The 16,468-nt window shown below is 36.8% G+C and overlaps 1 protein-coding gene across 1 annotated transcript in view; it reads left to right on the forward strand.

The window, feature by feature from the left end:
• The window catches only part of PDE7B (phosphodiesterase 7B), a 333,398-nt gene that overhangs the window by 93,386 nt on the left and 223,544 nt on the right, over positions 1-16,468 (forward strand). Inside the window, exon 2 of the mRNA XM_015137382.3 lies at positions 2,286-2,346. Coding sequence (XP_014992868.1) covers positions 2,286-2,346 — 61 coding nt within the window. The remainder of the gene's footprint in view (positions 1-2,285; positions 2,347-16,468) is intronic.

The following is a 16,468-nucleotide window of genomic DNA, read 5'->3' on the forward strand; positions in this document are numbered from 1 at the left end:
CGTCTGGACTTTGTCCTTAGCAAATGGCAGGGGAGCACCCTAGGGTCCTGGAGTTGTTTCCCTGTAGGATGCAGAATGTGAACTGATAGAGCTTCCTAGCACTTCGTTTTGCCAAGAAGTTTAAAACGTTTTTGGAAACCTCTGATCCTTCATTTTAAAATATTAACACTTTCAGGTCAAAAAATATCACTTTAAAATGTAGGTAATGCAGAAAATGCATCCTAGTAATTTGAAAAGGTTTAATGTCTGCCAAAACAACAAAATAGGAACAAACAGTATGATCAGACTCCATGGGTCATTAGTCCTCACATTTGCTTCTCTGACCTGACTCGGTGGCATATATTGGCATCCCCATGTTTACTTATGAAGAAATGAAGCATGAAGAGATTAGGTGACATGATAAATATGACACGAGGCGAGCAGAGTAGCTGGGAAGAAAGCTCAAGATGTAGGATCTCCATTAAGAACTCAATGCTCTTTTGCAACCTTAAGTTGCATCCAACCTCCTTCCTCCACGGCCAGGCCTCTTGACTCACAAAAGCAGATTTCTTTCTTTTCACATCACTGAACCAACTGTCCAGCTCCTCCACATAATGTAGGCCACCTTAAAAAACTGGATTGACTTGAATGTAACAGCATCATCCTTTCTCCTCTCAACTTGCCCTTCTTTGTACCAGAGGATGTCATAATCAGGTGTGAAGAACATGAATTCTCACATCCAGGAATTTTTTCACCTTAAATTACTTTGTCTTATAATATATAATGTATAGATACAACAAAGATTGATGGGAGTGGAATTAACCAAGTTGTGAACAGTAAAAGAAAGAGGAAAATGAATGAATGTAGCTCATCTTCAGTCTCCTTAAGGACAAAGGAAATATGTAGTGAGAACAAGTTATTGATGAAGACGGTCCAGTCTATTACCAAATGGCCTCTCAAGGAAGACAGGTGCAGAGACGTATTGTGCAAAGGGCCATTTTTATATTCAGAGTTATGAATATGAGGACAATTCTTATTTCAAAATATTTGAAATGAAGGAAAACATTCAGAGAAGAATTTAAGTGACACATCATTACAGAAAAAATTGATAGCCCCGGTGTGCCCTCCAACATTTCATTTCTCAGCATTTCTTCCCCCTACCCTAAATTTGATGCTTCATTATTCATTGCATGAATAAACACTTATTTATCTGTTTTGTACCAAGACATTAAAGTTTTATATGAAATTTCTCTAGTTATAAATCTAGAAGACAATTTGCTATGTCATAGAGAATGAACATTTCATCTTTTCTGGATTTTGCAAATTTTTTTCTAAAGCGATTATGTCATTTTATACTCCATCCCACAATGTGTGAGAGTATCCATTTCTCTACAGTCTTCAAAACACTTGTTATTGCCAGACTTCTAAATTTTGTGAAATCATTGAGTTGAAAATAAACCTCATTTTATCTTTAATTTGCTTGCTTCTGATCACAGCTATGGTTAAATATGTTTTCTGTGTTTATTGACCATTCAGATTTTTCCTCTTCTATGAATTGCTTGCTCACATCCTTTATCCATTTTTCTGTTAGCTTGTTATGTTCTCATTGATTTGAAAGATTTATGTATATATTCAAGTACTAATGCTTTGTCAATATATTCATCATACAAATGTGGCCTGTTCTTAAATAACTGATTGTATCTCTACAGGAATTTACCTTGCACAAAAGTTTTAACAAGCAAGTTAAAACTAAGACATAGATAAGAAAGTTGATATTTCCGTGAGTCTGTGAGTTCAGGAAAAGCATTATGAATGCCAGTTTTTCATTATTTATCTATCTGCTTTTCCTTCCAAGTTCAGAGAGATAAAGTATAGGCCACCTAGCTTTATGCTTGATAGTATCTCTGCTTTGCAGAGTGGGTAGTGTAGAATAATATGAGAGATGAATAAAGACCAACTTTGAGAATAATTAACCACAGATTATTGGGCCTAATAGATTGCATATCTTCCACTGAAATAGAAACTGTTTCAAACCAAGTGCATCTCTAGTCATGACTTCACATGGGAGCACACAGAATCCGCTTCATGCAGGGGCATAAGGCATGCAGAAACAATCTATTCCAACTTATCCCTCAAATATTTTACTACCAGGCCAGTCTCTGCTCATGACATAAGTTCCTAGACTCAGGTAACCAATGAAAACAAAAGTAGAATAATGTTATGGTAATGTCAGGGCACGTGGATATATTGCCTTGGGAATCTTGACACGAAATCTTAAAATAACCATGGCTATCTTTCTATTTCAGAGGTGTGGCGAAATCTTGTTTGAGAACCCCGATCAGAATGCCAAATGTGTTTGCATGCTGGGTAAGAAGGCTTCTCATTTTAAATATATTAAGCATGTTGATGTCATGTGGAGTTATCGTTGTTCTGTTGCCTTTTTGACTGTCTCTCATTCCATTTTGAAGAGGCTAATAGGTTTTTTTATGGGTATATAGGCAGATGTAACACATTTATATGTGTAACACTTGATGATGAGACATGGTTTTGATTTTCTTAATTAGTCAGTCAAGGACCGTGCTTCTGAGTCTTTCAAAATTTTTCTTGGATCATCAGCATAACATAGAATTAGGTGGTTTGTATTCAGGTAGCTCTGATGAAAAGGTAATTCTTAAACCAGAGATGGATGATAAGATAGATAAGTAAATTATTAAATCCTTACATCACAGTGCAAAACCCTTACTTAGAATTCCTGGAAGAAATGTATATTTGAACTACTGTAATCTGAAGTCAGCACAACTATTATCCACACAGCATTTGTAACAAAATAACATTGTAATGAATAATCATGTGTTCTTATAGGACGATATATCATCAATGCCTTTGACAAACTCTTTTAATATGTACTGTTAGGTAATGAAGTTGGTATTATTTTCCTCATTTTATAGGTTGGAAACAATTATAGAGAATATAAGTGATGCACTTAACCTCAAAGTGAGAAATGGCCCAAATCATGATATGGAAGTTTCTAAACAGTAAAATTTTAGGTCTAGTGTTTAGATCTTATTTAAGCCATTAAACTATGCCCAATAAAGTTGCAATTCATTATGGTAATAGAAGTAAACAGTAGCATGGATAAATAAAAATAATTTCTAAACTTTATTTTCACCAAATTTTTACCTTTGTAGATTCTAACCTTGAACTATATTAATAAGCAAAGAAAAAAATATTCACTTTAGCATTTTCCATTTGCTCTGCCCGCTTCATATATTGACAGTCTAGATTATTGGTAAAAAACAGACAGCAAGATAAACAGAGGCAGGCAGAGATCTTGGTAATTTATAATTCAAAATAATCATGTAACAAATAATCAAAGGTGGTACATGACTTAAGAAACAAACAAAAACCAGACATCAGATTTTTCTACCCTTCTAATCTTTCTTAAATTCTTCACTAATTTTTAAATCTCTCTTTGCAGTTCTATGTTTTTATTTTAATTAAGATGGTGGCTATATAGTAATACATTCATTGAAAAATGAACGTTTTACTAGAAGCACATGAACAAAGAATATAGTATTGCATCCATATACCCATTTCAAATATCCAATATTACTTCCCCTTGAAAGTGTGAAATGAAAATGTCTCCAAAGTTCTAATATTTCAGGTACTACATAGATATATAGATAGATAGATGATAGATAGATAGACAGACAGACAGACAAAATAGGTACAGATGGAAGCAGAAAAAAATCCTTTGTCAAGCCATGTGTCCCAATTTTGGATTTGGGAAACTATCTTACCACCACATCAAATAATCTATTCAATAATTAACTCATTTAATTTTCCACAATAACAAGATGAGGTTGGTGCTATTGTTATCTTCATGTCACAAATAAGGAAATTGAGGCAAATGGTCTAATACTGCAAGTACCTTACTACCACTGAAATATTATTTGATTGTAGCTTTCACCTGGTCTAGTAACTTGAATCAATGTTTAACTCATAATAATTTTAAGCACATGAATACATCATCTATTTTGACTGAATGTTTCTGTGTCCTGTCTTCCATGTCAGTTGCTTGATTAATTTATAGCTAGGAGAAGAGCAAGAGACTTTCTACTACTGCCTGTAGATTTGAATTCACTTAAAGTAAGATCAGTTCTCTTTCCATCTCTTCTAAATTATATAGTATTGTTGATATAGCTGCCAGAAAGCAATCCTGTCCGCCAAATGTGTCTCTAATGAATCTGCTAGATTGCACAAAATTCTAAAATTAGAAACGTATTTATATAAATCAGTTTTATGTTGCTACCACTGTCATAATAATTACAGTTAATTGAGCACTTACTATGTGGCAGGTGAAATCCATCCCAAACACCTTACATAATTAGGTCATTTATTCTAAGTAAATTGAGAGAAGCCCTATCTTTCAAAGTATATCTCTGGCAATAGAAGAGTTTTAATTAAGCTTCTGGGTTTTTTTTGTTTTGTTTTGTTTTTTGTTTTTTTTTTTTTTTTTTTGAGACGGAGTCTCGCTCTGTCGCCTAGGCTGGAGTGCAGTGGCCGGATCTCAGCTCACTGCAAGCTCCGCCTCCCGGGTCTATGCCATTCTCCTGCCTCAGCCTCCCGAGTAGCTGGGACTACAGGCGCCCGCCACCTCGCCCGGCTAGTTTTTTTGTATTTTTTTAGTAGAGACAGGGTTTCACCGTGTTAGCCAAGATGGTCTCGATCTCCTGACCTCGTGATCTGCCTGTCTCGGCCTCCCAAAGTGCTGGGATTACAGGCTTGAGCCACCGCGCCCGGCCACGCTTCTGGTTATTAACCTTGTAGATTTCATTAGTTTGTTAGATTTCCCTTTTCTTCATAATACAGAACTAAATAATAAAAGGAACCGTGAGAATGGAAGTTTTTACTGGTTTCAGGACACATAGGAAAAACAAGTATACATTTTACCTTTAAGATAGACAGTAAATAATGAGTGTTCCAAGATAATATTATGCCTAGTGAGTTTGAGTTGCTCACATAGTGAAAATTGTGCCCTTGAGGAGCTTATATTTAAGAAGGTTTAGATTTTTTAAGAGAATTGCTGCAACATTTAATTCAGACACTTATGAAGTCCTTTGAAATCTTAGATGGAAGAATACCAAAATAAAATCATTATGGATATCAATACACATGGATCAACCCCACCATTAACATATATTCACCCGAAGCCCAAGGACTGCCACTTCACAGCAAAATGATCCTAGATGATAAAAGAAAGGAGTTTAATGGTTTATTCCCTTAAACAAGAGAAATCAAGTTATGAGCACATAAGTCCCTAAAACTGAGCCCATACTTTGTATTTCTTCAAGAAAGAACATCTGTATTAACACAAAAAGCACCTCTTCACCACTATCTAAGGTATTAATTAGTTTGTTGCTATCTTCAAAAGGAATCTCAGATAATGTTCTTATGATTTTCTAAAGCATTTTTTGAGAAAACTTCACATCTCACACCACAAAGTATAAGGAGTCTCTGATATCATAAGTGTTTTATAAGCACTGCCAACCACAAATGTAGTTTTTATTTTTGCAGGTAATTTTATAACATTTTTATGAATAAATCAAAATTTCTAAATGAGAAAACCAAATACATGGGGCCACCTCAATATTCAGATCCCTGATGTGGGCCAACCTGAGACATCCTCATCTTTAACTAGTCAAGCCCTTGGCTCACTCCCCTGGAAACCTCCCTGTCTACCTGCTCACACTCCAGGCTTGGGTGCCTGCTGGATCCTAGCTGTGTACTGGTTTCATCACAGTTGGGGTGGAATATGGAGAAGGGTCACTAGCCAGAGACTCCATTTGCATTTCCTTGTCTTCCACTGGTGAGTCCCCAGATCATTCTGAAAAGTACTCTTTTTATGCTTTCAGTTGTCTACCTCACGACTTCCACGAATAAGTCATTCTTACTGAAAATCACACTTCTGACTCATTCTGTTAAATGAGACATAAGTGTAAAATTCACCTTGAGTTACTCTGGTGCGCTGAATTCAATGCAGCTTTAAATGGAACCAAACTACTGTCATGTATGGGTCTAGTAGGGAATTATTTCTGGCTTCAGGAGAATAACTCATGTTGGATATGAAGGTAAATACAGGTGTACTGCAGAGCTGACTACACGGAGTGTTAACTATTTATTCCTTACAATTGTTCAGAGAGCAAATGTGGCTGATCAAGTTAAACATAAACACCAACTTGTAATAAATGTTGCTTTCTTCTTTCCTTCAGGCTTAGGGCAATGTGTGTAGAGTTTCTGCCTCCCTGTCCTCCCCTCTCCACCTTCCTTTTTATAAATTTAGCCATAAGATTTCACTCAAGTTCAAATTGGCTCAGAAGTTTATATAATTATATCAATGGATATACAACTGTATAGCAAGACTTTTACCTTCTTCAGGTCTCATGAAGAGATACTAAAAGAAAGAGGAAATGGAAGAGACATGATCTCTCATTGTATAATCAATGCATGAAGTATAGCAGGTTACAAAAAAGAGTTTACTTTTCAAAAGCATAATGAAAACTGTTGGGCAAAAAGAGCCAAGAGTATGTAAAGAAATTATGTAAAATGATCAATGTTGATTCACTTCTCAGTTCATTTGTGAACCTTGCTCTGTGAAATGATAAATCATCAGAAAAGAAAATTTCAAAGAGAAATTCCTGAACAGATTTAGTGCTTCTTTGTATTTCCTCTTTTTCTTATTATTAGAGTGGGATTTTTTCAAATTATAAGCCTTAATTTTTAGTTTATGATATTTTGTTGGCTCAATTTCTCCATCCTCTTTATCAAGGTTTAATTTTTTTAATTTGAAATTTTCAGTGGCCCTGTTTTTGTCTCATGTATGATTTCTTTCGTGCTGATGACTACTGGAATGTACAATAGGCACTTTTTTACCTGACATAACTTACATATACAAGGGAGTATTCATATTAGTCAGTTTTCTGGTTGAAAATTATTATAAATTATTTAAATGATTGCTAATCTTCAGAATAACAGAACACCAGAAAATCTATATTTTATTAACACTCAACATAGGCATAGAGGGACTTGCTTTGTAGCACTAGCTCTGAAAAATTAACCGTGTACTCATAGAAGTTGCTTCATCTCTCTAGGATTCAATTCATAGTTTTCCTGCAAAGTGGAAATAAAAACATTTATCCTTCCTAGCCCAGGGGTTTCTCTGGTGAGAGAATGAGATGTTCTATGAGGAGAAGCCTATGATGATATCTGCCCTAAATATTGTGTATGCATCAATAAGTTGATGCATAAATGATAAACAATTGAAAATGTAAAAATTGATAATAAGCAAATACAAATAAGCTAATAAAAATAAATTATTACTGATGACACCAATGGTGTTGAAAAAAGCAATTGAAAAGTTAAAACATTATATAAATGTAAGGACAATTTTTTAAAATATTAAATGCATTCTTCAAAATTGCAAGTTACCTCCAGGGTAGAACGAGACCTTCATCTAATTTTTATTAATTGGGTGTGCACCAAGCACCTACAAGGTCATGTGCTTAGCATTGGGAATCCAAAGACCAGTGGGGCATAGAGTCTCCCCTTAGAGGGTTTATTGTTCAGCAAGAGATTCAAGTACTGAAACCCAATGTATGCAACACCAACTCGACTGATAAATGCTACAGAAGAAATAAAGATAAAATATATTGGGACTTCAAAATATGGAGAGAGTGCATATAGCAGGGATGTGAAGACTCATCTATTTAGATATGAAAGTTGAGAACATGGCAGCACTCTAGATGGATGCAAGACCACTCTCAAAAGCCCAGAGATAGACTGGGGAGTGTTTCTAGGGCAGTGTTTCAGGCCATGAGGTAGATGAAAGAATAAATTGAAAAGAAATTTGAGACCTGATTATAGAGAGCTTGACTGTCATCATTGGCCCTAAAAAGGACAGAAGTACCAGATAAAAGAGAGTTCTGGTCTCTTTTATTTAGTTAGTTAGAGAGTCTTTTCGATTTAGTTATAGCGTGTCAGAGAATACTCTATAAGCTCCTAGGTACTGGGTAGTATTAAGTACAGCCATTCATCAGCTACTTGTGAAATTAAGTAATTTTAAACCAATGCATATTTAACCCAATGTGTATCTGACAACCTGAATTCTGGTTTGATTTTTTAAAAAAAATGTTAATTCTATTTTTCTCTTGATATCAAATATTATAGTATTTTATTAAGAAACAAGATAATATTTTCAACTGTGACAGTAGAGAAAAATTGTTTTCTTCACTTTTTTGGAACTTTATCACCTAATAAAGTTGGGAGTTATTTTATATTTATATTTTGCTCTTATCACTTGCTTCAACTTTTGGTTTTTGCATGTGGACACTTATGAGACCTATATACTGTTTCTTAAAAAATAATACACAATCTGTTTTAAGGCAAAATAAGATTTGGTATCAAAGTAGGCCACTGTGGTGTTGTAGAAAGAAGGCATTGAAAGACCTGGTACCAGCTAACAACTGTGTGAGCAGAGGCATGTCATTTAGGGGTTTGTAGACTTGTTCACTCTTGTCTAAAATTGAATAATAAACATTAATAACAATATTATTGTCTACCTTATTAAGTCTGTTGAGGATTACATGACAATAAGTATTAAAACATTCAGTGAACTTTTAGAAGTACTATAAATATAAGTATTTTTATTAATAGTAATAATTTTTTCTAAGTCCTTGCACTTCATTTTATATTAGTAGTATTTTTATATGCAAATTGACAGTATTGTAGATTTTAAATTTTAAACGATCTCAATTTGGTTCAAGTGAACAGATATTTTCAAGTGCGTGTTGGCAGTTTAGTAATAAACATATTATCCTCATAGGTTATGAAAGAAAGATTATTGTAAATATTATTTTGCATGCACTTGACTTTACAAGTAAAGTCTGTGTTGAAAGAAGTTTTCAAGTTGCTTAATTTTGATTTATTAAGATTAGAATGCCTCAGGAATTTGAATTAATTTTAACTTACACTTTCAAAGCTCTTCATTGCTGTCACTTGGATTCATGAATTCACTCTCTCTATATGCATGCTCAGACAACAAAATTGCTGAATGATATTTTCTTACTCTGCCCAAAGAGGGTAAAGTGAACCTGGATATTCCCAAGGGAGGATGATGGGAGTATCATTCCCCATCACTCACCCAAGGCCCTGTCTTGTTTTACTTTTCATTGCACTTGTCAGTAAAGGACATATTTTCTATTTGTCCATTGTTGTCCCCCAGCCTTGCCCTGCAACACACCAATACATGCAGAATGTGATTATCACAGAAGTAAGGACTCCATTTCATTCACTGTTGAGTAGTATCCAGCATCTGGAACATATAGCGGCCCAGCCCCTAAGAGGAACTCACCATTTGCTGAATGGATACATGCTGATGTGTTTGTGAGAACAGCAGAGTCATCCGGAGTGCATCTCCCGAGTGTGTCAAAGATGGGTTGGCCTAGTATTTAAAACCCCCTGCTAACATAGCCAAAGCCATGGGTCAGCTCCTACATAAACTAACTGGTGGCTTCCCAAGCACACTACTCCAGGTTACAAGATAAGAAAGAGTGGTTCTCTTCAAATAGCCAATGAGGAGCTATCCTAAGAGGGAGATTAACAAGTATTCGTTGAGCACTGCTGAATGCCCAACCCTCTGCTAGGAGTACTCTGAAAGTTGATATAATAATGAGCAAGGTAGGATCCCTGTTGCCACAGAGTATATTCTTGCGCAGATGGAGCATTGTGCTGAAAATACAGGAAGAGGCCCATTATTTTGTCTTCTCGTGTTTATGGGAATATACAGAAAATTATTTCACCTTGAGGTTTATGGTTTAAAAGGCATTCTACATTATCCTACTGCCTTTTAAAATTTTGGAAGTCAATATTGTTTTGCATAAGAAAAACAAGTTTCCTAGCTCGAAGGTTGCTTTCCGTGGAAGGTTGCAGCATTTCCACAGCAACAGAACACCTCATTTTTGAATGCAGCTGGAAGCCAGGGCTCAGACAAGAGCAGCTGCAGAATAACAACACAAGCAAAGTCCAAACTATCAGAACTGATGTTGCCAAGCCCAAAAGTGATAGAAGTGTCAGTCTTGTGTTGAATTAGCTTCATTTTCTGTCTGAAGGTAGAAAGAGGGAATTCAATGAGACCCATCAGCCTTACACAAAGCTACACTTGAGAAAACATGTTCAATCAACAAACGCTTTATAGATACACATTGTATGCCAGAGTAGGGATGCAAAGACATTGAAATTCTATCCTCAGCAAGCTCCCAATCTAGTGACACAGGGACAACCACACAAACAATGACAACATAGCATAATAAACCACAAGCGGGAGAGGCCAGGTCTTATGGGAAGGGAAAGGGTGGAGTGGTGTCAGGAGAGGCCTTGTGCAAGACATGGTAAGGAGCTGAGTGTCAAAAAGAAGCTCCAGACAGCCCTGGAGCTTGCACTGAGGACAGCCCATTGGGAAAGGTGTTGTTGGTATTTCTAAGAGCAACAGGTACCGGCAGCTTAATGTGACCAACTAAAAACTGTAAGAAAGTCTTTCTGCCTGGAAAATAGAATAAGAGGAATGAGATAAGACAATCGAGTGTGGAGAGAAAGGCAGGAGAGATTCTGAAGAGCCTTATAATAGGACAAATAACCATCGAAGGATGTTTAAGCAGAGGAGCTACAAGGTGAGATGCATGCTTTAGACAGATCATCTGGTTAGAGTAGAGAATACACAGGAGGAGGACAAGCTGAAGAGAGACTAGTTTAGGGAACAGTAGTATCTATCAGGTGAGAAATGATGAGTCCTACCTGAATCGAGACAGTGTCACAGAGAACAGAAGGCACAAAGTAAAGGAAACTTTTCAAGAGGGTGATAGAACTCTACAATGGGTTGAGTATATGAAGTGTTATTAAACAGATCGAGGTACTGCCCTGTCCTGCAAAGAAGAGTCTGAGATAATTGAATTTGCATGGGGTGGGGCAGTGGGGAGAGGTTAAATTTTAGACACAGTAAATGTGAGGAGTCCAAGGAACTCTCCAGTGCAGCGCAGCTCAGAAGAGGGATCTACAAGTCAGTGGCGGTCACGATATAACAGGAATGAGATCACTCGGGGAAAGGTGAGGAGTGAGATGAGGTTGTGCTTTGGAACGCCCAGAAGCATCCCCCAAAGGGTTGGTCAGGTTCAAAAGGAGCCTATGGAAGCCTAAATAGGCAGGAGGATAAAATAGAGTGGACAGAAAGATAAAGGAAAAGGAAAGAATAGTATCTTTGCCATCTTAGCCAAGAGAAGAGAGTTTCAAAAGGTGGGGCATGATACAAATGTAAAATACTGTAGAGGTCAAATGAGATCAAGCCTATAAAGTGTTGCTTGGACTTAGCAACCTGAAGGTAACAACAGCAAGAGCATCAGCAGCAGAAGGTGGGGTGAGGTGGGTAGCATGGAGCCAGGCCACAGGGAGCTGAAGGCACTCCTCTGTCAAGAAATTGGTCTGAGAGGGCTGGGTGCAGTGGCTTATGCCTGTAATCTCAGCACTTTGGGAGGCCAAGGCAGGCAGATCACTTGAGCCCAGGAATTCAAAACCAGCCTAGGCAACATAGCAAGACTACACCTCTACAAAAAATACAAAAATTAGCCTGAGGTTATGGCACGTGCCTGTAGTCTCACCTTTTCAGGAGGCTGAGGTGGGAGGATCCATTGAGCCCAGGAGGTTGAGGTTGCAGTGAACCATGATGGCACCACTGCACACTCCAGTGTGGGTGACAGAGCAAGATCGTGTCAAAAAAAAAAAAAGAAGAAAGAAAGGGCGGGGGGGGAGAGAGAGAGAGAGAGAGAGAGAGAGAGAGAAAGGGAGAAAGAAAGAGAGAAAGGAAGGAAGGAAGGAGGGAGGGAGGGAGGGAAAGAGAAAGAAAAGGAAAGAGAAAGAGAAACAAAGGAAGCAAGAGAAAGAAAGAAAAGTAAGAAAGGGGGGTGGAGGATATGACAGTACCTCTCAAAGTCTACAATCAGGAAGGATTTCTTAGGATAGGAAGGATTTGAGAATGTTTCGATGGTGAGAGGAGAGAGGAGAAGAACTGGCTGAAGTTTTATGAAGAGAAAGGGCGTAGTTGTGAGCCTTAAACCTGCGATTGTGAGAAGATGGTCCCCGTGGGCGAGGAAGCATGGAGATGGAGACAGGTGTGCCTGGGTGCAGCCAGGAAGAGCTGGGAGAATTTCCATCTGATCGCTTCCCTTCTTTTTAAGAAGGAAATACCGTGTTCTGATGAGCCTTAAGGAGAGGAACAGATGAATGCATGCATGCAGAACTAGGTTAATTCAAAACTAATGTTACAAGAAATTTAAAAAACTGAATAGAGGTGTTTAAAAAAATGTGGAGCAGTTTTGAGGACCCAGCTGAGTTAGATGCTAAATATCCAGGCCTATTCTTTAAAATTAAAAAAAAAAAGAAAAGAAAAGACAAACTAAGTGTTCTCAACTCTCATTTCAAAAGAGTAACTGCTCCATGCTCATAAAGACCCTTCCCTTTATTATCCTTAACTGCTTCTCGGTCCTCTTCCTATGGCCAGCCACAGTAACCTGCAAGGGGATGTCTTGACCTCAATTCACAAATCCCTCTCCCTGCTATTGTACATGTGAAGTTACTTCTCTATTTCCCCAATGCACCCTCACATTCCAGGCAATAGGTCTCTGATTTAGTTTTCTAGCACCCAGTGTTGGCCTAGAATTCCAAGAAAACACAAAAAATAATTCCTGATGAAGGTAGAAGAAATGTGTTAGGTTACATATTCACCCCTAACGTTCTCCCACCATGCATAGTGACTCTAGAAGGTTATTTTATGACCTGTCTTGGCCTAAAAGGTGATGCCTCTACATCCACCTCCCACTTTGTGAAGGAAACCAAAGGTGCTAAGCCATTTGAGCTCTGGGAGTACCTATGTCCCCTGAGCTGGGCCCACCTCTGTCCAATCACATCAAAACTGCCTCTTCTGGCCAGAAACAGTGGCTCACGCCTATAATCCCAGCACTTTGAAAGGCCAAGGTGGGCGGATCACCTGAGCTCAGGAGTTCGAGACCAGCCTGGCCAACATGGCAAAACCCCGTCTCTACTAAAATACAAAAAACTAGCTGGGTGTGGTGGCATGCACCTCTAATCCCAGCTACTCAGGAGGTTGAGGCACAAGAATCACTTGAGCCCAGGAGGCAGAGGTTGCAGTGAGCCGAGATCACACCACTGCACTCCTACCTGGGTGACAGAGCAAGACTCTGTCTCATTAAAAGTTAAAAAAACTGCCTCTTCTTCCTCATCCTCTCTACTTCTGGTTCATTTTTCCCCTTCTATAAATTTGATTCAAATGCTTCTTGCTTTCAAGATGAGTCCACCTAGGAATCTTTGCATACATAAAACTGTACTTTTTATAATGTTCCAGAGACAATGTCACTTTTAATTTTGACCCCAAAACAATGTTAGGCTTTTTATTGGAAGAAGTATAGATTATATTTCATTGTAAATTCATATTTTTTAAACAAATTATTTATATAGGTTTGTGAGATCTCAACCTCCCAATCTCAAACCACCTGCCTTAGCAACTATGAATATACAAGGTTTTCTAATATTTGTAGATTATAAATATTCACAAAATATAGAAATTTCCAGAATGAGACAAATTATGTGTATTACAAAGGATGCACAAGAACAAATTTTGAAGTATTAAATAAATAAATACTTGTTCTCATTATATCAATTGCTATCTTTGAACTGTAGCATTTCTTTTTCATATCTAATTGCCAAAAGATATTTTGTTTCCTTACCAAGAGATCCATTCTAAAGAAGTAGCTAGCTGATGGTATAGAAAGCTCAGTTTTCATAAACCCAACATTTTCCCCTCTGACTGAATAATGCATGTTTTCAACTTTTGTGAGTCTAACATGAACACTATCAAGATTACTGATTATTTCTTACTATAAAAACAAATCTTACAGGCAAATCTAAGGTTATTTGTAAATGAAAACCAAATGTGTAGAATTTTTTTGCCTACTTCAAAGTAGCCAACCACATATAAGCCTAATACATTTGATTTGTAGTCAACATTTTTTACATTGTCTGACTTTTAATTTGATGAGATAGTTAACATGAAATCTTGTACATTGCTATTTTAGCTTTACCTAAATTCTGGGATTTGGGGAGCTCTAGTTCTTTGTGACACAATAGAAAAATTGAAGACTTCATTCTAAACGAGGACCTGACATTCTGAAATATAAGAAAATAGTGCCAGAAATGCTAATAGGATATAGAATTCCATGAAGTTGGTGAATAGCACCATCCTCATTTTTTCAATGATAATCATATCCTACAAATCTGAGAGTTTTGGAATATGAATAGTAAATACAAGAAAGGAGTTACTATGTCAAACTGCTTTCTAAAATTTATATAGAGATGTAAATTTCAGGAAAAGGCATTTCAATATTTTCTCTTCTTTTAGAAAATCAAGTATTTAAAAAAGAAATTGGACATCTTGGAAGTGTATATTGAACTCAAAAATACATTTTCCTTGTTTCTGAGGAAAAAAATTAACATCATATTCCTGAATTACTGCATTGTTTATAGAATGGGTTTGTTAATAACTAATCACACCAGGCAGTCTATGGAAAGGTACCTTATTTTGTCTGCTATTTCACTCTTTGTGTCAGGAAAAATACTTCCTCATGAATCATGTTTACAAGAAGGTTGACCAATGAAATGCCAAGAGGACTCCGGGTAACAGTATATGAATGACTATGATCATATTTTGTATAATTTAACAGACATTTGGAATCTCATGGAGTCTTAAAAAAAAAAAGTTTATGTTTTTGGAGACAGGGTCTCACTTTGTTGCCCAGGCTGAAGTGCAGTAGTGTGATTATAGCTCACTGCCTCCTGGAATTCCTGGGCTTAAGCAGTCCTCTCACCTGAGCATCCCAAGTACCTGGGACTACAGGTGTGCACCACCACACCCGGCTAATTTTTAAATTTTTTGTACAGATGGGGTTTCACCATCTTGCCCAGGTTGGTCTCTAACTCCTGGGCTCAAGTGATTCTCTCAACTTGACCTTCATAATAGAGTCTTAAGCAAATCTCTGAATATCTGAAAGGACTTAGTTCTTTCAAATATTGCTTTCATAGGACTTTAAGTTTGCAGTTCAAGTAAGAGGGAGATGATAACTCTTCTCCCAGACTTGTCTACTTCCTAGGGTTCTAGAAATTCAATGGACAGGTCTCTGACATGTGATCTTACAAATTTGTGTAAATTTCTAGGACATAACAATAAATAAAAGATTTTTCCCCTGTAGCAATTGTACTGTTGAAAATGGAGAAGTGTTTAACTAAAAACAAAACATGTGACTGCCATGTTTATTTTGTTTACTTTCCTATGGAAAAATTTCTTAGATAAGTTTCAAATGTCAGCATCTTTAAGAGAGAAAATGTTCAATTACTGTATTTAACATTAGTAAGCATGAACCAACAATGTGCATACACATGTGTCAGCTTATGTTTATCAATAGCCTCAACAACTGAAATGGTAGTTTATATACTTATTGGCACTTCTATTTCTCTTGCTATTCATTTATTTAGCTATTAGTTTATTTTGATAAAAGTGGGGTTTTTAACTTTTTAATTGAAATATTGCTTAAATTCTGAGAAATACTTAGTTTTTAAGTGCAACTCAACGAATTTTTACAAAGTTAATGTATCTGTGTAAAACCACACAGGTCAATACAGATAACTTCCCTCATACCTCCTCCTAGACATTACCTCCCAAAGATTCCATTCTGATGCACTGAATTCTATCACCATTCACTGATTTTGAAATTTATTTAGATGAAATTAAAGAGTAGATTCTTTGTCCTGTCTGCCTTCTTTCACTCAATACTGTCTATGAGATTCATGCATGCTGCTGCATATAGATGTAGTTCATTCTTTTGTTTGTTTATTTTGCTGTAGAGCAGAAGTCAGCAAGTCGCAGCTCATAGGCTAAACCTGACCTGTTGCCTGTTTGATTAGAACACAGCCATGTCCATTCATTTACATATTGCCTATGGCTGTTTTCATGCTACAAAATGGTAGAGGTTGGTCATGATAGAGACCATCTGATCCCCAATACCTAACATATATGCTATGTGTCCCTTCACAGAAACAGATTGCTGATTACCACTATAGTGTATAAATATTCTTGTACATGTCGTCTTATGCACAAAATTACACACATTCTTTTAAGTATCTACCTAGAATTGCAGATTGCAATTGTTGGGTCATTGTCTCTGTGTGTGTGTGTGTGTGTGTGTGTGTGTGTAGTTCGGCTTTAATTGATTCTGCCAAAAAGTCTTCCAAACCGGCTATACCAACTTATCCTCCTGCCAGCTGTGTACGAAAGTCCCACAAATAATTTAACACTTGATGATTACCTTAAGTAAAA

This window comes from Macaca mulatta, chromosome 4 (assembly GCF_049350105.2).
Source record: "Macaca mulatta isolate MMU2019108-1 chromosome 4, T2T-MMU8v2.0, whole genome shotgun sequence".
NCBI lineage: Eukaryota > Metazoa > Chordata > Mammalia > Primates > Cercopithecidae > Macaca > Macaca mulatta.